The sequence below is a fragment of the Salvelinus sp. IW2-2015 genome, linkage group LG13 (genome assembly GCF_002910315.2).
Source record: "Salvelinus sp. IW2-2015 linkage group LG13, ASM291031v2, whole genome shotgun sequence".
NCBI classification, from domain to species: domain Eukaryota; kingdom Metazoa; phylum Chordata; class Actinopteri; order Salmoniformes; family Salmonidae; genus Salvelinus; species Salvelinus sp. IW2-2015.
The window spans coordinates 42547136-42570561 of record NC_036853.1 but is presented as its reverse complement, the minus strand read 5'-3'; the positions used below and the strand labels follow the sequence as shown (position 1 = coordinate 42570561).

The 23426-nt window shown below is 41.2% G+C and overlaps 2 protein-coding genes across 2 annotated transcripts in view; one reads left to right on the top strand and one right to left on the bottom strand.

Moving 5' to 3' along the window:
* The window catches only part of LOC111971516 (alkaline ceramidase 2), a 44234-nt gene extending 37003 nt beyond the window's left edge, over positions 1–7231 (bottom strand). Inside the window, exons 1-2 of the mRNA XM_023998332.2 lie at positions 6867–7231; positions 6219–6333 (exon numbers count right to left, since the gene is read on the bottom strand). Of these exons, the coding sequence (XP_023854100.1) occupies positions 6219–6333; positions 6867–6974 (223 nt within the window). The 5' untranslated portion in view covers positions 6975–7231. The remainder of the gene's footprint in view (positions 1–6218; positions 6334–6866) is intronic.
* Positions 7232–10099: 2868 nt separating this feature from the next.
* On the top strand, positions 10100–13651 carry LOC111971515 (small ribosomal subunit protein eS6). Its single transcript, XM_023998331.3, has 6 exons — positions 10100–10189; positions 11029–11160; positions 11618–11828; positions 12358–12504; positions 13126–13283; positions 13519–13651. Exons 1-6 carry the CDS (start codon positions 10184–10186, stop codon positions 13612–13614), a joined length of 750 nt encoding a protein of 249 aa, XP_023854099.1. The 5' UTR covers positions 10100–10183; the 3' UTR covers positions 13615–13651.
* The last annotated feature ends 9775 nt before the right edge of the window (positions 13652–23426 follow it).

The window sequence follows — 23426 nt, the reverse complement described above, 5'->3', positions numbered from 1 at the left end:
TTGCGCCAGACATAGCGTTTTCCTTGAAGGCCAAATAGCTACATTTTAGTCTCATCTGACCAGAGTACCTTCTTCCATATGTTTGGGGAGTCTCCCACATGCCTTTTGGCGAACACCAAACGTGTTTGCTTATTTTTTTCTTTAACCTCTCTGGGGCAGGTGGGACGCAATCGTCCCACCTGGCCAATAGCCAGGGAAAATATAGCGCGAAATATACAAATAAGATTATATAAAAATCTAACTTTCATGAAATCACACATGTAAGATACCAAATTAAAGCTACACTCGTTGTGAATCCAGCCAACATGTCAGATTTCAAAAAGGCTTTTCGGCGAAAGCATAAGATGCTATTATCTGATGATAGCACAACAGTAAACAAAGAGAGTAGCATATTTCAACACTGCAGGCACGGCACAAAACGCAGAAATAAAATATAAATCATTCCTTACCTTTGACGAAAATATTTTGTTGGCACTCCAATATGTCCCATAAACATCACAAATGGTCCTTTTGTTCGATTAATTCTGTCGATATATATCCAAAATGTCAATTTATTTGGACCGTTTCATCCAGAAAAACACAGCTTCCAACTTTCGCAACGTCACTACAAAATATATCAAAAGTTACATGTAAACTTTACCAAAACATTTYAAACTACTTTTGTAATACAACGTTAGGTATTTTTAAACGTTAATAATCGATCAATTTGAAGACGGGATGATCTGTGTTCAATACAAAAAGAAAACAAACTGACGCAGCTTTTTTCGTAACGTGCATATCTCAAACAATTTACTTCATGTGACCCTCATTTACGATAGCCCTACTTCTTCATTACACAAAGGAATAACCTAAACCGATTTCCAATGACTGGTGACATCCAGTGGAAGCGGTAGGAACTGCAAGCAAGTCCCTTAGAAATCTGGTCTCTATCTATGTATGTATGTATGTATATACTGAGATCATGTGACACTTAAATAAAGTCCACCTGAGTGCAATCTAACGAATTATGTGACTTCTGAAGGTAATTGGTTGCACAAGATCTTATTTAGGGGCTTCATAGCAAAGCGGGTGAATACATATGCACGCACCACTTTTCCGTTTTTTTATTTTTATTTTAAACAAGTAGTTTTTTTTCCACTTTCACAATTTTGACCAATTTTTGTGTGTCCATTTTCATGAAATCCAAATAAAAATCAATTTAAATTACAGGTTGTAATGCAACAAAATAGGAATAACTCCAAGGAGTATGAATACTTCTGCAAGGCACTGTATGTTAGCACAGCTGAAAACTGTTGTTCTGATTAAAGAAGCAATAAAACTGGCCTGCTTTAGACTAGTTTGGAGCATCAGCATTTGTGGGTTCGATTAAAGGCTCAAAATGGCCAGAAACAAAGACCTTTCTTCTGAAACTCGTCAGTCTATTCTTGTTCTGAGAAATGAAGGCTATTCCATGTGAAATTGCCAAGAAACTGAAGTTATTACACATTGATTACACTATCACTCGTATTTCATATAAACAACGATTCATTGATACGTATGCTATGACGCTGGTAAGCTTGTCTCGCGCGCACCTACAGTGCTGGTCATTAAAAAAACAGCTAGCTAACTCATGGATGCAAACAATGTTCTTCCCCAAAAACATAGAAAAATGACATCTGTTTCAGTAGCTATAGCTAGGTGTCATCTAAAATAACCTTGATTTATAAGACCGTTCTTATTTGTTTAATGGGTGGACCCATCAATGTGAAGCTAGCCACAATAAGGATTAGCCACAATAGTGGACTTTGAGGTTAACCTTCAAAAGAAAAGTATGTCATTGACAGTGATGCAAATTAATACAAATAGTAGAATTATGCCATAATCGAATAGATCATGCTAAACGACATTGGAATGTTATATAAAATCAACAAAAGACAATAATTTGTTAATTTGACAACTGTTGAAATCACACTGGATGTATTAGACTTTAGAATTGCATTGTGGGCATACTTATTTCACTTACAGACTTACCTATGGATTGTGGATCAATGACATTGGGTATCAGTCTACTCAGTGACACCCAGAGAACATTAGCGTCATAACTCTTATTGTGGGACTCTGAAACAACTGAATTGAACCACATTTATTGTCAACCTATGTATATCGAACACTATTCCAGAGGAAAAACAATACTGCGTGGATGTTTTGGAGTATGATAACTCTGAGGAGGATGTTGGGGAAAAAATATCTTGGGTATTGAGTAGACCGATACCCCATTTCATTGATCCCCAATCCTTAGGTAAAGCTGTACACGGCAGTATGTATGTCAATACACACAATAAGCTGACTGGGGAGGTGATTTCACACAATCACAGTCCTGCGATAAGAGCTACAACGCTAATATTTGCGTTAGCTCTTCACAGTTGTTTTCTGTGACTGTCACCAAGTAGACTGACACCCCATTTCATTGCTTCACATTCCAACCTTGTTTAACATTATCGAGTCTAAATATGGCATGATTCCACCAATTGTAACCCTTTGCATCACTTTCAAATAGGTACTTTTATTTTGAAGGCAAATCGCAATTTCTAAAAAATAAAAAAAAGATTGTGCCTAATCCTTATTGTGGCTAGCTTCACAACACATTACCCGGTCTAGTTGAGCCTTATGAAGCTAGCTGGCTGCTAACCCTGTTAGCTTTGGGCAACAGGGTTTAGTAGCTGGCTAGCCATTTCTTTTCATGAACTGAAGTTTAATTTCAATAGGCGAACAACAAGTGGCTACCTAGCCTATACTTACTCACAAGGATTCCTAAATCATTGCTAAGAATAATGAAAATGACTGCAGTTTCTACAGGTCATTGTTTTCAGGCTGGTTGTATTGGTGCTAGCTAGGTACCAAGCTAACGCTAGCTAGCTACCCCAGAAGTTGCAGTCCAACACAACATTCTGCAATTAAACTGTGTTATTTGACGTGTCAAATTAAAAGCTTAATTAACACATCAAATAGTGTTATTTTACGTGTATATTTTTTGACACGCAAAGACCCAAACGGCGTTCCATACAAACTGGCTCTACTGAGAATATAAAGAGTGAGAGACCCCGGTGCACAACTGAGCAAGAGGACAAGTACATTAGAGTGTCTAGTTTGAGAAACAGACGCCTCAAGTCCTCAACTGGCAGCTTCATTAAATAGTACCCGCAAAACACTAGTCTCAACGGTGAAGAGGCGACTCCGGGATGCTGGCCTTTTGGAAATGGCAGAAGGACAGCATCCCGGAGTCGCCTCTTCACCGGGGCCTCCCACCCTTTTTATTCTGATTCGAGCCAGTTTGTGCTGTTCTGTGAAGGGAGTAATGGTTGCTGATAATGGGCCTCTGTATGCCTATGTAGATATTCCATTAAAAAATATATATATTTAGATCAGCTGTTTCCAGTTACAATAGTCATTTACAACATTAACAATGTCTACACTGTATTTCTGATCAATTCCATGTTATTTTAAATGGACGAAAAAGTGCTTTTCTTTCAAAAACAAGGACATTTCTAAGTGACCCCAAACTTTTGAACGGTAGTATATATATTTTACACACACACAGTGCATTCGGAAAGTATTCAGACCCCTTGACTTTTTCCTCATTTTGTTCCGTTACAGCCTTATTCTAAAATGGATACAATTACAATTTTCCCCTCAATCTACACACAATAAACCCTTAAAACCCTGTTATGGGCTGCAGGTGGCGTATTGGAAAAACTGGAAAATATGTGCCAATTTTCAAACGGCCTCTTAATCAATTTTTGCTCTTACAATATGCATATTAAATATTAATATTGGATAGAAACAATCTCTAGTTTCTAAAACCGTTCTAATTTTTTCTCTGAGTGGTACAGAAGTCATTTGGCAGCACTTTCCCTGACCAAGAAGTAGAATGTCAGAAATCTATGCTCGCTTCAACGTTATGCCTATACATGGTCATTATACGTAAGACCCTACGTATACTCCGTACGCCTTGCTCGGGTGTCCACTCATTTTGTTCCGTTACAGCCTTATTCTAAAATGGATACAATTACAATTTTCCCCTCAATCTACACACAATAAACCCTTAATGACAAAGCAAAAACCGGTTCAGAAACTTTTGAAAATAAAATACAGAAATACCTTATTTACATAAGTATTCAGACGCTTTGCTATGAGACTCGAAATTGAGCTCAGCTGCATCCTGTTTCCATTGATCATCCTTAAGATGTTGCTAGAACTTGATTGAGTCAACCTGTGGTAAATTCAATTGATTGGACAAGATTTGGAAAGGCACACACACCTGTCTACATAATGTCCCACAGATGACAGTGCATGTCAGAGCAAAAACCAAGCCACGAGGTTGAAGGAATTGTCCGTAGAGCTCGGAGACAGGATTGTGTCGAGGCACAGATCTGGAGAAGGGTACCAAATAAATTATCAGCATTGAAGGTCCCCAAGAAAACAATGGCCTCCATCGTTCTTAAATTGAAGAAGTTGCTTCCCGAGTGGTGCAGTGGTTCAAGGCACTGCATCGCAGTACTAGCTGTGCCACTAGAGATCGTGGTTCGAGTCCAGGCTCTGTCATAGCCGGCCGCGACCGGAGGACCTATGGGGCGACGCACAATTACCCCAGCGTCGTCCGGGTAAGGGGAGGGTTTGGCCGGCAGGGACGTTCTTGTCCCATCTCGCTCTAGCGACTCCTGTGGCGGGCCGGGCGCAATGCACTCTGACATGGTCGCCAGGTGTACGGTGTTTCCTCCGACACATTGGTGCGGCTGGCTACCGGGTTAAGTGGGCGTTGTGTCAAGAAGCAGTGCGGCTTGGCTGGGTTGTGTTTCGGAGGACCCACAGCTCTCGACCTTCACCTCTCCCGAGTCCATACGGGAGTTGCAGCGATGAGACAAGACTGTAACTGCCAATTGGATAACATGAAAATTGGGGAGAAAAAAGTAATGTAAAAAAATAAAATAAAAATAAGTTTGGAACCACCAAGACTCTTCCCAGAGCAGGCCGCCTGGCCAAACTGAGCAATAGGGGGAGAAGGGCATTGGTCAGGGAGGTTTTCAAGAACCCGATGGTCACTCTGACCTAGCTTCAGAGTTCATCTGTAGAGATGGGAAAACCTTCCAGAAGAACAACCATCTCTGCAGCACTCCACCAATCAGGCCTTTATGGTAGAGTGGCCAGACCGAAGCCACACCTCAGTAAGGCACGACAGCCCACTTGGAGTTTGCCAAAAGGCACCTAAAGGACTCAGACCATGAGAAACAAGATTTTCTGGTCTGATGAAACCAAGATTGAACTCTTTGGCCTGAATGCCAAGCGCCACACCCTGGAGAAAACCTGGCACCACCCCTACGGTGAAGCATGGTGGTGGCAGCATCATGCTGTGGGGATGTTTTTCAGCGGCAGGGACTAGGAGACTAGTCAGGATCAAGGGAAAGATGAACGGAGCAAAGTACAGAGAGATTCTTGATGAAAACCTGCTCCAGAGCGCTCAGGACCTCAGACTGGGGCAAAGGTTCACCATCTAACAGGACAACGGCCCTAAACACACGGCCAAGACAATGCAGGAGTGGCGTCAGGACAAGTCTCTGAATGTCCTTGAGTGGCCCAGCCAGAGCCCGGACTTGAACCCAATCTAAAATAGCAGTGCAGTGACGCTCCCCGACCAACCTGACAGAGCGTGAGGATCTGCAGAGAAGAATGTGATACACTCCCCAAATACAGGTGAGCCAAGCTGTAGTGTCATACCCAAGAAGACCTGAGGCTGTACTTACATAAATGTGAAATTGAAGTTGATTATTTTTCATACATTTGCTAAATGTTTTGAAAACCTGTTTTTGGTTTGTCATTATGGGGTATTGTGTGTAAAGTGATGAGGTAAATTTTTTTTTTAATTAACTAATTTTAGAACAAGGGTGTAACRTAACAAAATGTGGAAAAAGTCAAGGGGTCTGAATACTTTCCGAATGCACTAACTGTGATAGCAATGTTTGGTTGGTGTCATCATACACCTAGGCATGGCCATTTTAGTGACATGGCCATCCTTAAGTCTTCCATTAAAGGAAAACGTGTGGGATGTGTTCTATATATTCAGATCACCTTTTTTCAGACGTAAACCTATAAGTATGAGTGCCCTTAAAATAAAATGAGGTTCAGGCCACACACACAAGTCAAAGTAAATGAAGGAATCATCATGCTTTGTCAAAACAACTTACCAATCACAACCAGTAGAATCCAAATTAGATATATTCCACTGTTGAAATGTGTTGCGTACTGGCGGAACAAGCACATTAATATAGGCGGTAAAACAAAAAACAAGATGTTGCTGATCTGAAATGAAAAAAAATTAAGGGAATGAAAATGTGAGCAGAATTGTAGCCTAAAAGTTACCAAGCAAGTGATATGCTTGATACAAATACAATACACACATCCATTAATTTCACTCTGTATTGCAACATAATTTCTGAATCTTTAGGAACACGTGGCCACAGTAAGGATACCAATACAAGAGGTAGGCCTATTGAACAATGTTTCATCTAAATACCAAGATGTCTTCTTGATAGGCAAATTTTTTTACAAAAAATGTTTTAAAAAATTACATTCAGCACTGATAGTAGCTGACAGCTGTTGAAACAGATGAGGTGCCATTGCGCCTGTGTGTTCAAAAAATCTAACTGTTGAAAAGTGAGGATGTGTCGACGACCAATCTGGGGTAGTAACATTCAAACGAAATCACAATACAGTAAATAACGGGAAGCAGTGCCATGCAGAAAAGTAAGGATTAGCAAATATTGACACAAAGACACTAAGCAATGGCTGTCACAAAACAGATTACAATATAGGCATAAAGATACATGACTAACCGTGTTATAAAACTCTGCAATGCTTGGGTAAATAAGGTAATTGCCTTCACACCAGTCCACCTCGGAGCTTCCAGCTTGCAGTTGGTCCCAAAACATAGGATTAGTCATGTCTCGACTTGTTCTAGTAATGGATAGGACTCCGCAGTCACTATTGAGATAAAGCAGTCGACTATCAAATCAGCTGTGGACCGCTAGACGATCAATTACCAGAATTTGAAACACGTAGCTGTATACAAAATGCATCCAAATTCAAACGCATTTTAAATCACCAGTATATCCCAATGCAAGCTTGTAGTACAACTCCGCTCTCAACAAAGTGCAAGAGCGCTGTAATTATTGTTCTTGTTCTTCGTCTTCTTCTTCTTTGGGATTTGGTTGTCGGATCGCATCGAACTTCTAGTTGCATACACCGCCACCTACTGCACTGGTGTGTGATGCCATTCACGGTCTACATACCTTATATTATTGGAAATAATAATGCAAAATTGGGGAAAAGGATAATACCTACCACCTATTAGCACTATCAACAAAAAAAACACACCACTCATTACACTATTTAACCCTATCTATTCCTACTCCAGACCAATGGTCTGAGAGGACATATCACTACCACTCAACACTGCCTCTAGCAGTTCTGCAGTAAATCCTCGCAATCCCAAGTACCTCTCTGCCGCTGCCACTACAAACTATATTTTCTGTGACTTTCGATTAATTTCTGCAGTACAACCATGGCTATAAACGCTAAAAAGCCCACCTTACTGAAGCGCACATTCTTCCCATCACTCTCTCAACCTCTGCCTACTCACAGGAATCCTCTCAGGATCCCTCACCCTGTACCCATCCTTCTCTACCACTCTCTTCACTGCTTCAGTATTCAACACTTTCTGTACTACACTCAATCTGCCTTTCTCTCACCGGATACCTCCTATCTCCAGCCCAATGATCACCCCCACAACTAACAAACAGAACTTTCTACACCGATACTACACATTCCTTTATCTCATGCCCCCCTGTACACTTCTCACATCTAGGCATCTGCTGCAATATGCCCATAACCTTGACATCAAAAACACTGTTATATTTTCAGAACATAAACTCTCAATGGATAACTGACACTTCCTACTTTTACCTTATCTGGTAACAACTGCATCAAAACTCAGCATGACAGATAATGTCTTCTCCTTTTCCCCAACGGATCTATGTTTCATCAAGCGGCGGGCGTCACAGACACCGGGAATCTTCCATTTCAACTGCTCCTCCTCAACACTTCATGCCACCCCCGTTATCATTCCTTTCAACGGCGCCCTGTTATGGAGAGCAAAGCACGTCAAAATGATTGCCCCTAATCTCGTAAACCAGCGCGCCCTCTGGGTGGAGGAAACACAATAAATCATCACGAGTCCACTTCAAGTTACCTTCACCATCTCAACAGTCCCCAACCTCTCCTCCACCCAACCTGATACCACATATGGATCAACCACACAGCAAGACTCCATTCTCTCTACAAATCTCACTCCCACTGGACCTAAATCATCCTTAGGACGAGGCCCGAAATCGGCAATCCTCACCGCAGGTAGTTCACCCTCACTCTCAACAAATTCCATCTCTGAACTATTGGAGCTTGTATCCCTGTTTTTGCATTTGACACCCACCTTCCTCACCTCACTACTTTCCTCTTCACTCAACTTCTTCTCAGCAGTCATCAAAGCACCTGCCACTACATTTAATTCATCCTCACTCTCGTCCTGTCCCATTTCCTCCTCAAGCTCTTCCAAAAGTTCTGTGCGATCCTCCATTCCATATTCACTCAATAAATATTCCATGTCTCTCCTTTTTTAAATTTTCCATCATCTTCTCGTTCACCAGATCTTTCAGAAGGCCTGTGCAATCCCCCACTCCATCTTTATTCATAATATGTTCCACTTCCTTCCTTATTTTCTGCCATCCTCCCCACCGTGGCCTTTGCCCAATTACTCTCTTCACCACTGTAATTCTTCTATAATGGCGGCCCGCAAGCCAACGTTGCATGCTGCAACCTACTGTGCTGGAGTTTGTGGTCAATCACGGTTTACAACATTTCTATATCCTCCTACCTAACTCAGTACTTCTGAGAAAATAAATAAGAGCCCTACTAACTTCTAATAGACCCTCCCACATCCCCAAAATCCCTTCCAACCCGTCCAACCTCGTCCAACCTCAATGACCCTACACTTCGGTCTTTTCCTCTCTTCAACATACTTACAACAATATAATAACACATGCTCCACCATTTCATGGACCGTACAGTCCAGACACAAACCATTCACATGCTTGCCAACCAGATGAAATGACAAGTTCAATGGACAATGTCCCAAGAGCAATCGAGCAAACACCAACTCTTCCTTCCTAATCTTACCATTGAATATTGGTCCACCGACCTTTCTTTGGAGGGCATATAAATGCCGGCACTTGGGCTCAGAGTCCCATCTCTTCTGCCACACATCTATCAAAATGACTCTGATCATACACTTGGCCTCACCTCTACCCAGTGGAACATTAATATCAATTATATCAGGTTTCAAAGCTCTTTTGGCTAACTGGTCTACAATTTCATTTGCTGTAATTCTTCTTCTTCTTCTTCTTCTGTGGATTTTATATGGCAGTTGGCAACCAACTTTGAGGTGCATTACCGCCACCAACTAGACTGGAGTGTGGACCAGAGACAGGGGATGTCTAAATTCTACCCATTATTCTCGTCTCCCTAAGGAAATGAAATACATAGTTAAATACTACACCCCCTGAAGATTTCCTTAGCATTTCACTCAATCTTGGCTCTTCCACCCCATTACTCCATAAATCTACCTTTCCCTCCCATGTTTCTGGCACTGAAGTGTGGTGTAATCTCAAGTAGGCCTACCCTTGAATACAGCAACAAATTGTAACACATGCGTGATGATGCACAAGTATACTTTTACAGACAGACAAAAATTATGAAATCACATATGTAGTGAATTACAGCATATTGAAATAGTTGACAATAAAGAAAGACGAATACCTTGTTTATACTGTCATTGGAGGGGAATATGGGGATATTAGAGACCAGGTTCAGTGACAATTTTTTTATAATTACATGTTTCATTTAGGAGTATTAAACGGAATGTTTCCATTACATTTGTGCATGCAGTTTTAAATGCTGATGAAAGATTCTTATGAGAAAAAGGCAACATTGTAACTAACACCACGTGTTATCGCGATAGCGTATGATGCCTATGTGAGACAGCAAGGCGGACATCCGCTCTCTTTTCGGTGGCAGACTGTTATCGAGGCAGTTTTACAAAATGAAGGTAAGAGAATTCAATTCAACTTATCTTTCAAATAACATATCTATCCTTGTTAATGTCCAGTCCGAATTGAAGTAGTTTATTACAATATTATAAAACGGTATCTTGTTTAGTCAGATATTGCATTGTATTTTAGGATGCATGTTGATTTTGTTGCTAGCTAGCTAGTTAGCTATGGCTGGCAACGTTACTAAGTAAACCTGAAAACATGTCTGCCTCCTGAGAGAAATGTGCATGTCTTGCCGGGCGTCATTCAAAGAACCGCAATAACGTATCCTCTGCTGTTCTTGGGGGGTACGAATATTATTATATTTCGCCAATTAGTTGCACGTTTGTTAATCGCAACGTAGTCATCCTCAAGGCCGCTTCCAGCCAGCTTGCTTCCGATATTGGTTAACTACAGTTAACGTTAGCTACTTAACAGCGTGTACCTGGATCGTACCAAATAGTGTAAAGTTAACTGCCGAATTCATTTCCCCTGACTAAAATTCACTTGCAACCTGTGTTCTGTGTAACGAATCTTGTTCCTAGGAAACTAGCTAACAAGAATTAACCAATTGCATTAACTAGCCAACATGCCAGTATCTGCCAATTGCTAGCATCCCGTGTACATCTGCATCATGTTGCACTCAATTCAGCTGTCTCACCATTGTTTTGGTTAGGCTACTGTAGTAGTTAATTATTCAAGACATTTAAAGTTGGTTATGGATGGGTAGCGTAGGTGCAAGGTGATCGTCTAGCAAGCAATCTGCCTGATGTACATTGCTATGTCCTTCTCAACTAGGAGAGCTTGCTACAGCTGGTCAATCTACAACACACTGATCTATATATGTCTCTCTCAGCTGAATATCTCGTTTCCTGCCACTGGCTGTCAAAAGCTGATTGAAGTGGATGATGAGCGCAAGTTGCGAACCTTCTACGAGAAGCGTATGGCCACAGAGGTGGCTGCTGATCCCCTGGGAGATGAGTGGAAGGTAAGCTGCAGTCACTAAGAAAGCTGCTCAGTTTTCAGATCCTGCAGGCAATTTTTTTAAATAGTTAAATTAGTTAGTCTCAAACTCAAGTGAATGTAGTCTTCACTATTTACGCCAAGCTCATTGACTATAGCGTTGGGTAATCTTGGAATAGTCCATTTAATGCCTTGGATGCCAGTGTGCCTTGAAACAGAATGTTGATACTGCTCGTGTTCAACTCAACATGATCTCACACAACTTAGTAGACCCTTCCTGGCTGGTCTGTAGGGGGAACAGTGTTGTGCTACAGAAACTGCATATCTGCTTTACCAGATGCAACCTTACCCTCAGACCATGGCTGGTTGAACTGCATTGCTCTTCCAAACCTTTCACTGAACAATTGTCTTACTTGTGTGATCAACATGTCCTTGTATAGAGCAAGGTTTTCTTACTTAATCTTGGCTCTCATCTCTCCCAGGGCTACATGGTGCGCATCAGCGGAGGCAACGACAAGCAGGGCTTCCCCATGAAGCAGGGTGTGCTGACCCATGGTCGTGTGCGCTTGCTGCTTGCCAAGGGCCATTCCTGTTACCGCCCCCGTAGGACAGGAGAGCGCAAACGCAAGTCTGTCCGTGGCTGCATCGTTGATGCCAACCTCAGCGTGCTGAACTTGGTTATCATCAAGAAAGGTATGGCGTTGTAATGATGGTAACCACTTGATCTGGCACACCTTAGTAGACCCTTTCTGGCTGATCTGTAGCCTCAAAGGGGGGACAGTGTTGTGCTACAGAAACTGTAGAGCTGCTTTACCAGATGCAACCTGACCCTCTGACCATGGCTGGTTGAACTGCAATGCTCTCCCAATCCTTTCCCCGTTTAACATTGGGTTATTTTGAAAGGTCATATTTTTTTTTATGTATTATTTAACCGTCATTTTCACAGGGAAGTCCTACTGAGACTAGGGTCTTATTTTTTTAAGATTAGTCCTGCATAAATTTATTAAACACACAATATACCGTATACAAATTTACAAAACCTATTAAGGAAAACAAGACGTGCATGTTTCAAGACTCTATACCTTTGAAAACAACTTGAACATCCTCAGTGCTGTTCTGCTCCAGCTGCCAGCGCTTGGATGTGGTTAACCATTTGGGTGGTGATTTCTGTATAGACTGTTTTAAATCTAGTGGCCTGACACCTTTTCGCTCCATCTTCCAGGTGAGAAGGACATCCCCGGCCTGACCGACAGCACTGTGCCCCGCCGCTTGGGACCCAAGAGGGCCAGTAAGATCCGCAAGCTCTTCAACCTGGCCAAGGAGGATGATGTCAGGCAGTATGTTGTAAGGAGACCCCTGACTAAAGAAGGTGAGGTCAACACTGCTTCTAAATGGTCCTGTTAATGAATGGATTGGTAACAAGCTTAGCACACCAGCACTTGTAAACTCTTGACAGCATGATTAAAAAAAAATTAAACTTCTAATATTTCTGCTTGACAAATAGTGCAAAAGTTATTGTCTGGCACACCAGTAGACAAGAAAGGTATGGAGTTGTAATGATGGTAACCACTTGCTCTGGCACACCTTAGTAGACCCTTTCTGGCTGATCTGTAGCCTCAAAAGGGGGGACAGTGTTGTGCTACAGAAACTGTAGAGCTGCTTTACCAGATGCAACCTGACCCTCTGACCATGGCTGGTTGAACTGCAATGCTCTCCCAATAAGTAGATTTGCTAAAATCTCATTTGAGGCAACTTATAGTTTTGTGTGGGACATTTTGAATGAATGGGACATTTCTTTCATGTGAACATTGGCAGGCCAAATGAGTTGATACACACAAAACATTTGGTATACTGGCTAGAATGAACAACGGCTACAACTCTCAATCACTAAGATCTACATACATTTCATAAACATTGAAACCTTAACTATTTTCCCATGTGCACACACACTTTGTAGTAAATGCCACTGGTAACACCTCGTCTTTTCCAGGTAAGAAGCCCAGGACCAAGGCTCCCAGGATCCAGAGGCTGGTGACACCCCGTGTGCTGCAGCACAAGCGCCGCCGCATTGCCCTTAAGAAACAGCGCACTCAGAAGAACAAGGAAGAGGCTTCCGAGTACGCCAAGCTGCTGGCCAAGAGGATGAAGGTACTGAAGGGACTTAGGCACTACTTAGGCATTGCCATGAATGTTGTGAATACCATTCATTTCATTCCAACGATTGCAAGCGAGTTGATGTATGATTGCAAGTTGACTCATAAAATAATATTACAATTCATTAAAAATGTCCATAGGTATAACATCCCCAAATGACGTGAACAATTTTGCCATTGAGTTACTTGTAGTCCTTAGGAAGACTAACAAATCTCATCCTTGTTTGCAGGAGGCTAAGGAGAAGCGCCAGGAACAGATCGCCAAAAGGCGCCGTCTCTCCTCCCTTCGGGCCTCCACATCCAAATCTGAGTCCAGCCAGAAGTGAAATGTGGAATTGAATTAAATGGTTTGCTGAAATGCTGTTACTGTTTTTTTTTTATTGTTTCGTACATCTAAAATAATGTCCATGTCTGAAACAAACATCCTGGTTGTATTTATATTGATCATTTTCACATCCATAAGAGGCTCCATGGCTCCCAAAACTGTTAAGAAAAAGTATGAACCTTTTGGAATTACCTGGATTTCTACATAAATTGGTCACAAAATGGGATCTGATCTTCCTCTAGGTCGCAACAATAGACTGTGCTTAAACTAATTACAGTTTTTTTGTCTATATTGAATACATACTTTAAACATTCAGTGTAGGTTGAAAAGGTATGTGAACCCCTGGCCTAATGACTTCTCCAAAACTAATTGGCGTCAGGAGTCTGCTAACCTGGAGTCCAATCAATGAGACGAGATTGGAGATGTTGGTTAGAGCTGCCCTGCCCTATTAAAAACTCACAAAATGTGAGTATGCTATTCACAAGAAGCATTGCCTGATGTGAACCATGCCTTGAACACGAGTTCTCAGAAGACCCAAGATTAAGATTTGTTGACTTGCGTAAAGCTGGAAAGGGTTACTAAAGTATCTCTAAAAGCCTTTATGTTCATCGGTCCACAGTAAGACATTCTCTATAAAGTGAGAAAGTTCAGCACTTGCTACTCCCTAGGGATGGCCGTCCTGCAAAGATTACCTCGAGCACAGCGCAGAATGCTCAATGAGGTTAAGAAGAATCCTAGTGTCAGCTAAAGACAAATCTCTGGAACATGCTAACATTTTTGTCGAGTCTACGATATGTATAACACTAAACAAGAATGTTGTTCATGGGAGGACTCCATGGAAAACAAAAAAACATTGGCATGACAGAAGTTTGCAAAAGAGCACCTGGATGTTTCGCAGTGCTGCTGGCAAAATATTCTGTGGCCAGATGAAATTAAAGTAGTGGTTTGGAAGGAACACAACACGGGGGGGAAAAAGGCACAACACCCCCAAAACCTCATCCCAACTGAAGTTTGGAGGGAGTATCATGGTTTGGGGCTGCCTCAGAGYCTGGACAACTTGCTGTCATCAACAGAAAAATGAATTTCCATGTTTATCAAAACATTTTGCAGGAGAATGTAAGGCTATCTATCCGCCAATTGAAGCTCAACAGAAGTCGGACGACGCAACAGGACAACAACCCAAAACACAGAAGGAAATCGGCAACAGAATGGCTTCAACAGAAGAAAATGCGCCTTCTGGAGTGGTCCAGTCAAGAGTCCTGACCTCAAATGTTTGGTTGAGGATATTGCTGCCAAAGGAGGGTCAAGCAGTTATTAAATCCAAGGGTTCACATACTTTTCCCACCCTGCACTGTGAATGTTTACACGGTATAATTGTTTGTGTGTTATTAGATTAAGCAGACTAATTGTCTATTGTTGTGACTTAGATGAAGATCAGATTTTATGACCAATTTATGCAGAACTCCAGGTAATTCCAAAGGGTTCACATACCTTTTCTTGACACTGTAATTGGTGAACACTAAAATCTGTAAAGGGAGTGTAGAGAACAAGACTTGAGATGGAATCTGTTTTAATGACTGCCACAGCCCAATGGGCAATCGTAAAATAAATGTAGGTACCCACTGCTATTTAAGGCAGTCTTTGATCTGGAGGGGATCTCATTAAACAGTTGGCATCCTTTGGACGCCGGGGTAATGAACAAACACAGCTGTTGACACTGTCACGCTGATGTGCCTAAAGCCGGAGCCAGACAGATTATGAAAAATATGTTTGTCCGTCAACATTGAACTGACTTGGAACTTTTGCATATACATAACTCATTTTCACATTCTCTTTTCTGTTAAAAAATCAGATTGTCCACTTAATGTTCCTCAATATTAGTCCTGCACTTCTACGCAGAGGCTCTGAAAATGGTGATGTTTGTGGAATCTTCACAGGAAAGACTACGGCTCCTTTAAAACAGGCAGCCCCATTCTGATCTTTTTCTCAGTTGGTCTTTTGACCAATCTGAGCTTGGCTGCTCTGTCTGGTAGAATATTCGAGGGGGATGTCCTGAGGCATGGATAACATCCACAAAGAGAACAGGGTGAACCATTTATTCTGTCAGACAACAGTTAGGTAAAGCAACTCTGGATCATTCATGCTATGGGTGTCAGGTTGAATGCATGGTGGTGTTGTATACCAATAGAGTATGATTTTATTTGAATAATGAGGTAATGATCAAGCTGTACAAAGTATTATAAAAAGGATGTTTTCACATTATTAGAAACAGGAATTCATGGTTGTTTTGGGATGTTTCAGGATTTAGCAGCGTCAGCTGTTTTATCTCRTGGACAGACGCAGGTAACAAAACTGGTGTTGTGGCATCTGTCAAGATGGGACGATTAACGTGGAGCTTTGTTCCTGTGCGCATATTTTTCGGCACTGATCGTTTGGCATGGCTTGGTTAACAGGCTAGACATTTGGCTTAACCTGGGTACCAGTCTGTTTCTGCCATCATTCCACTGCTTGTCATGCAAAACTCTGTGTGTGTGCTTTTATTTATTTTTTCCACTGACTTCTGGTGATAAGTTTATACTCAGTGAGAGCTGTGATTTGTTCAGCTGAACTCCAGGCCTTCATTAGCTACAGATTGTTACATCAGATGTGTTTTACAAAAGCTTTTTGGTATCCATTAATGGGAGTTACAGGTTAAGTACTGTTTGGTGTAGCACAGCGAATTTTCGACCAACTTTAATTTGGAAATACGATCTTCATTCTCGATTCGGCCAAACATATTTTCTAAAATGTGTCCAGTTGCAGGTGTTCCATTTGAATTTAGAAAATGCTCCATTTATTTAAAGAAATAAGTAATCCAACAATGTGTACGCTGCCATCTTGTCTATTTAAAATCTTTTCTCGTTGAGACGGATGGGTCCATCCCGAAGAAGAAGGATTTAATACACCAGGATTGAATATTTTCCTGGTATTTTACAAATGTCCCATACCGATAATAAATCACTTTTCTCCCGGGTAACCATGTATGTCATTCAAAATCATTATAACGCATATAAATATGTCGATTTGATTAGAGCTTTGATCAGCATGAAAACGCTAACCTGATGCTACCTGAGCCTGATGAGCCATATATGAAATACATTTTATGATCCATACATTAGACATGTAATGAGCCCAAGCCCAAAAAAATAAAATTATATTGAAGTTATCCAATACATACAGTGCATTCGGGAAGGTATTCAGACCCCTGGACTTTTTCCACATTTTGTCACATTAGACTACATTTAAAAAAGAATTCTCATCTACACACAATACTCCATAATGACTAAGCAAAAACAGGTTTTTAGATATGTTTGCAAATTTATTGAAAAATAAAAACCAGATACCTTAAGTATTCAGACCCTTTGCTATGAGACTCGAAATTGAGCTTAGGTGCATCCTGTTTCCATTGATTATCCTTGAGATGTTTCTACATATTAGAGTCCACCTGTATCATTCTTAAATGGAAGAAGTTTGGAACCACCAAGACTCTTCTTAGAGCTGGCCGCCCGGCCAAACTGAGCAATTGGGGAAGAAGGGCCATGGTCAGGGAAGTGACCAAGAACCCGATTGGAGCCCTGAGAACCTCCAGAAGAACAACCATCTCTGCAACTCTCCACCAATCAGGCCTTTATGGTAAAGTGTCAAGACGGAAGCCACTCCTCCGTAAAAGGCACATGACAGCCCGCTTGGAGTTTGCCAAAAGGCACCTAAAGACTCTCAGACCATGAGAAACAAGATTCTCTGGTCTGTTGAAACCAAGATTGAACTCTGGCCTGAATGCCAAGCGTCACATCTGGAGGAAACCTTGCACCATCCCTACGGTGAAGCATGATGGCAGCAGCATGTTGTGGCGATTTTTTTCAGTTGCAGGGACTGGGAGGTCAGTCAGGATCGAGGGAAAGATGAAAAGAGCCAATTGAGAGATCCTTGATGAAAACCTGCTCAAGAGCGCTCAGGACCTCAGACTGTGGTGAACGTTCACCTTCCAACAGGACAACGATCCTAAGCACACAGCCAAGACAACTCAGGATTTGCTTCAGGACAAGTCTCTGAAGGTCCTTGAGTGGCCCAGACAGAGCCCGGACTTGAACCCGATTGAATATCTCTGCAGAGACTTGAAAACAGCTGTGCAGCGACGCTCCCCATCCAACCTGACAGAGCTTGAGGATCTGCAGAGAAGGATGGGAGAAACTCCCCAAATACAGGTGTGCCAAGCTTGTAGCGTCATACCAAAGAAGACTCGAGGCTGTAATCGCTGCAAAAAAGTGCAAGAACTGAGAAAAGGGTCTGAATACTTATGAAAATGTGATCATTTAAAAAAAAATACATTTGCTAAAATTGAAAAAACTATTTTTTTTGTTGTCATTATGGGGTATTGTGTGTAGATTGACGAGGGGGAACAAAACTATTTAATCCATTTTAGAATAAGGCTGTAAAGTAACAAAATGTAGAAAAGGTTACTGGCTACTGCACATTACACACAACAGCAAAAAAGGAAAAGCCCATAGATGTAGGTAGCTATCTGCTACCTTTGGTAAATACACTGAACAAAAATATAAACACAACAGGTAAAGTGTTGGTCCCATGTTTTATGAGTTGAAATAAAAAATCCCAGAAATTTTCCATATGCACAAAAATCATCCTGATTGGCTGGGCCTGGCTCCCCAGTTGATGGACCTGGCTGCCAAGTGGGTGGGCCTATCCCATCCATGGCTGCACCCCTGCCCAGTCATGTAAATCCATAGATTAGGGCCTAATTCATTTATTTCAATTGACTGATTTCCTTATATGAACTGTAACTCAGTAAAATCTTTGAAATTGTTGCATGTTGCGTTTATCAATTAAACTAGCTCCAGTAGGCTAATATTTTTGAGTGTGAACTGTATTACTGTACTGCCCAACCCTCTTCCTGGATATCTACTGTCCTGTAGGTTCAGTCCAACCCAAATTTAGCATATCTGATTCAGCTAGTTAAGGTCTTGTTGAGCAGCTAATTAGTAGAATCAGGTGTGTTAAATTAGGTTTGGACTGAAAACCCACAGGATGGTAGATCTCCAGGAAGAGGGTGGGGCAGCCTTGCTGTACTGTATTGAATTATACTGTATTATATGGAATTAAGCACATCGTACAAACCATGATAAACCAGGAGAGAATATGCGATTCTGGTGCAGCGCCTGCGGCCTACAAAGTAAAAAATATAGGCTAGCGAATTTGATTTTAATTTTGAAATATAATAGTGCCTATTTGTATAGGCTAATTAGTAGGCTGAAGCATATATACAGTTGAAGTTGGAAGTTTACATACACCCTAGCCAAATACATTTAAACTCAGTTTTTCACAATTCCTGACATTTAATCCTAGTAAAAATTCCCTGTCTTAGGTCAGTTAGGATCACCACTTTATTTTAAGAATGTGAAATGTCAGAATAATAGTAGGGAGTGATTTATTTCAGCTTTTATTTCTTTCATCACATTCCCAGTGGGTCAGAAGTTTACATACACTCAATTAGTATTTGGTAGCATTGCCTTTAAATTGTTTAACTTGGATCAAACGTTTCGTGTAGCCTTCCACAAGCTTCCCACAATAAGTTGGGTGAATTTTGGCCCATTCCTCCTGACAGAGCTGGTGTAACTGAGCCAGGTTTGTAGGCCTCCTTGCTCACACACGCTTTTTCAGTTCTGCCCACAAATTTTCTATGGGATTGAGGTCAGGGCTTTGTGATGGCCACTCCAATACCTTGACTTTGTTGTCCTTAAGCCCTTTTGCCACAACTTTGGAAGTATGCTTGGGGTCGTTGTCCATTTGGAAGACCCATATCTTGAAAATGATGTGATATCTTAGAAAATACAGGTAACTGCCAAAATAAAGGAAACACTTGAGTAAATGAGGGATACAAAATATATTGAAAGCAGGTGCTTCCACACAGGTGTGGTTCCTGAGTTCATTAAGCAATCAAATCAAGTGTTAATTGTCACATGCGCCGAATACAACCTTACAGTGAAATGCTTATAGTCTGGGTAGCCATTTGATTAGCTGTTCAGGAGTCTTACGGCTTGGCGGTAGAAGCTGTTAAGAATCCGTCTGGCCAGCGGCTTTGTGAATGTTGACCTGTTTAAAAGGTCTTACTCACATCGGCTATGGAGAGCATGATCACACAGTCGTCCGGAACAGCTGATGCTCTCATGCATGCTTCAGTGTTGCTTGCCTCGAAGGGAGCAAAGAAGTCATTTAGCTTGTCTTGCTTGCCTCGAAACGAGCATAGAATCATTTAGCTTATCTGGTAGGCTCGTGTCCCTGGGAAACTCGCGGCTGTGTTTCCCTTTGTAGTCTGTAATAGTTTGCAAGCCCTGCCACATCCGACGAGCGTTGGAGCCAGTATAGTATGATTCAATCTTAGTCCTATATTGACGCTTTGCCTGTTTGATGGTTCGTCTGAGTGCATAGCGGGATTTCTTATAAGCTTCTGGATTAGAGTCCCACTCCTTGAAAGGGGTACCCTTTAGCTCAGTGCGGATGTTGCCTGTAATCCATGGCTTCTGGTTGGGGTATGTACGTACAGTCACTGTGGGGACGACATCATCGATGCACTTATTGATGAGGCCAGTGACTGATGTGGTGTACTCCTCAATGCCATCGGAATAATCCCGGAAAATATTTCAGTCTGTGCTAGCAAAACAGTCCTGTAGTTTAGCATCTGCGTCATCTGATCACTTCTTCATTGGCCGAGTCATAGGTGCTTCCAGCTTTAGTTTGCGCTTATAAGCAGGAATCAGGAGGATAGAACTTTGGTCAGATTTTCCAAATGGGAGAGCTTTGTACACATCTCTGTGTGTGGAGCAAAGGCGGTATAGAGTTTTCCCCCCTCTGGTTGCACATTTAACATGCTGGTAGAAATGAGGTAAAACAGATTTAAGTTTCCCTGCATTAAAGTCCCTGGCCATTAGAAGCGCCGCCTCTGGATGAGCGTTTTCCTGTTTGCTTATGGCCTTATACAGCTCATTGAGTGCGGACTTAGTGCCAGCATCGGTTTGTGGTGGTAAATAGACAGCTACAAAAAATATAGATKAAAACTCTTGGTAAATAGTGTGGTCTACAACTTATAATGAGATACTCTACATCAGGCGAGCAAAACCTCAAGACTTATTTAATCTCTATGGGACGGTTGAGCTAACGTGTGCTAATGTGATTAGCATGAGGTTGTAAGTAACAAGAACATTTCCCAGGACATAGACATTTCTGATATGGGCAGAAAGCTTAAATTCTTGTTAATCTAACAGCACTGTCCAATTTACAGTAGCTATTACAGTGAAAGAATACTATGCTATTGTTTGAGGAGAGTGCACAGTTATGAACTTGAAAAGTATCAATAAACTAATTAGGCACATTTGGTACAACATTTTGAACACAAATGCAATGGTTCATTGAATCAGTCTAAAACTTTGCACATACACTGCTGGCAGCTAGTGGCTAAAATCTAAATTCCACCTAAACTGGAATAATACATTGTGGCCTTTCTCTTGCATTTCAAAATTAAAAGTATTATCTTTTACCAGATCTAATGTGTTATATTCTCCTACATTTATTTCATATTTCCAAACTTCAAATTGTTTCCTTTCAAACGGTATCAAGAATATACATATCCTTGCTTCAGGTTCTGAGCTACAGGCAATTTTATCCATGTGGCCGTTCAGCCACGACTCGGGGAAACAAGATATTACAGTTTTTAATGTCCCGTTAGTAGGATATCTCATCTATTTTGTCATCCAATGATTGTACGTTGGCTAATAGGACTGATGGTAGAGGCAGATTACCCACTCACCATCGGATTCTTAAAAGGCACCCCGACCTACGTCCCCGATATCTCGTATAAAAATGTCAAGGGATAGTTCACCTAAATTGCAAAATTACTGTCACGTATACTCCCTCTCCGGCGCTCTAGGTTACCTGGCTGCTCAATATTTCTCACACCTGTCACCATCGTTACGCACATCAATGCCTCAGACTCAGCTGGACTCCATCACCTGCCTGATTACCTTCTCTACATATGTCACTCCCTTTGGTTTCTTCCCTGGGCGTTATTGTTTCTGTTTCATATCTGTGCATTGTTTCGTGTTTTGTATTATGTTCCATTTATTTATTAAATATTCCCTCCCTGAACTTGATTCCCGACTCTCAGCGCACACGTTACATTGACACATTGCTTTCTTTACCCTGTAAGGTATGCCAGCAAGCCATGCTTTGGTTTTATTTACATGGCACTGTTTCCAAATGCTAACATTTTAGCATTTGTGGCACAAATCCCATTCAAGTCATGGTACCAATATTAGCATTTTTCACACAACATGTACAAATCACCTGAAAGTATCTACAATTATTTGTGGAGCTCACAGATAATTTGAGAATGATGCGCAAAAAATGCTAATATCATTACCATGACTTGAATAAAAAAATCCCTGACACACAAAAGTACTCATTACATTTGGAATGCTCAGGCAGGACAACAAAATGGTCCAATTCATGCACTTAGTAAGATAACACGCGGTCATCCCTACTGCCTCTGTTCTGGTGGTGGGGATGGCTGTCCGTAAATAAATTTAAAAAAAATAGAGCCAGAATTTGATAGCATTTACTTTGATACTTTAGTACATTTGAAACCATATACTTTTAGACTTCTACCCAAATAGTATTTTAAATGGTTGATTTTCACTTTTACTTGAGTCATGTCCTATTAAGGTATCTTTACTTTTACTCAAGTATGAAAGGGTATATACTTTTCCCACCTCCCTCGGATTACACTTCCTCCCCTATCTCTCGTGTCCGATTGGCTCTAAGGCCTAGTGTGATGTCACTTGGCGTTCCTTGTCTGATCAGTTCTTCACGAAACTGGAATGAGGACACAGTGGTTGAAATGTCAGTGCAAGACTATTATGCAGAATATTCTGTACATGCCTACAGTGCTGAAAGTATTGCTACACTGTTCAATTGTTTTCAGTTGTGGCAGCCATGTCAAGTACACTATGAATAAAGCTTTAGTGAAATTGAATACACTTACAGATCTCTCGTTCACTATTACGTATCCTCCCTCTTTTCTCCATCTTCAAGCCTCATTATTTATCTACAGTAAGCTCCAAAAGTATTGGTACAGTTACACATCGGGTGAATCGTTTAGAAATTCCCTCCCCCATTTTAGGGGATCAAAAGTATTGGGACAAATTTACTTAAATTAAAGTAGTAAAAAGTTAAGTATTGAGTCCCATATTCATAGTACACAATGACTACATCAAGCTTGTGACTCGTTTGATGTTTGTTTTGTTTCAGATTATTCTGTGCCCAACAGAAATGAATGGTAAATAATGCCATTTTGGAGTCACTTTTATTGGAAATAAGAATAGAAAGTTTCTAAAACACTTCTACATTAATTTGGATTCTACCATGATTACGGATAATCCTGAATGAATTCTGAATAATGAGTGAGAAAGTTAGACGCACAAATATCATACCCCCAAAAATGCTAACCTCCCCTGTTATTGTAATGGTGAGAGGTTATCACGTCTTGGGGGTATGATATCTGCGTCTAACTTTCTCACTCATTATTCACGATGAGCTCACTTCATATAGTTTATTTATTTGGATGACCATTAGCTTTTGCAGAAGCATCAGCTACTCTGCCCAGGGTCCACCAAAAAAAACATGACAAGTAACAAATCACAATATTCAATAGTGTTGTTAGCCGAGTATAAACCTGTCTCAGTGACTCTGACCTGCTGTAAGACC

Coding starts and splice junctions, on each gene's coding strand:
- LOC111971515 (XM_023998331.3), top strand. Junction 12,505..13,125: donor GAGACCCCTGACTAAAGAAG/GTGAGGTCAACA, acceptor CGTCTTTTCCAG/GTAAGAAGCCCAGGACCAAG. Junction 13,284..13,518: donor TGCTGGCCAAGAGGATGAAG/GTACTGAAGGGA, acceptor CCTTGTTTGCAG/GAGGCTAAGGAGAAGCGCCA.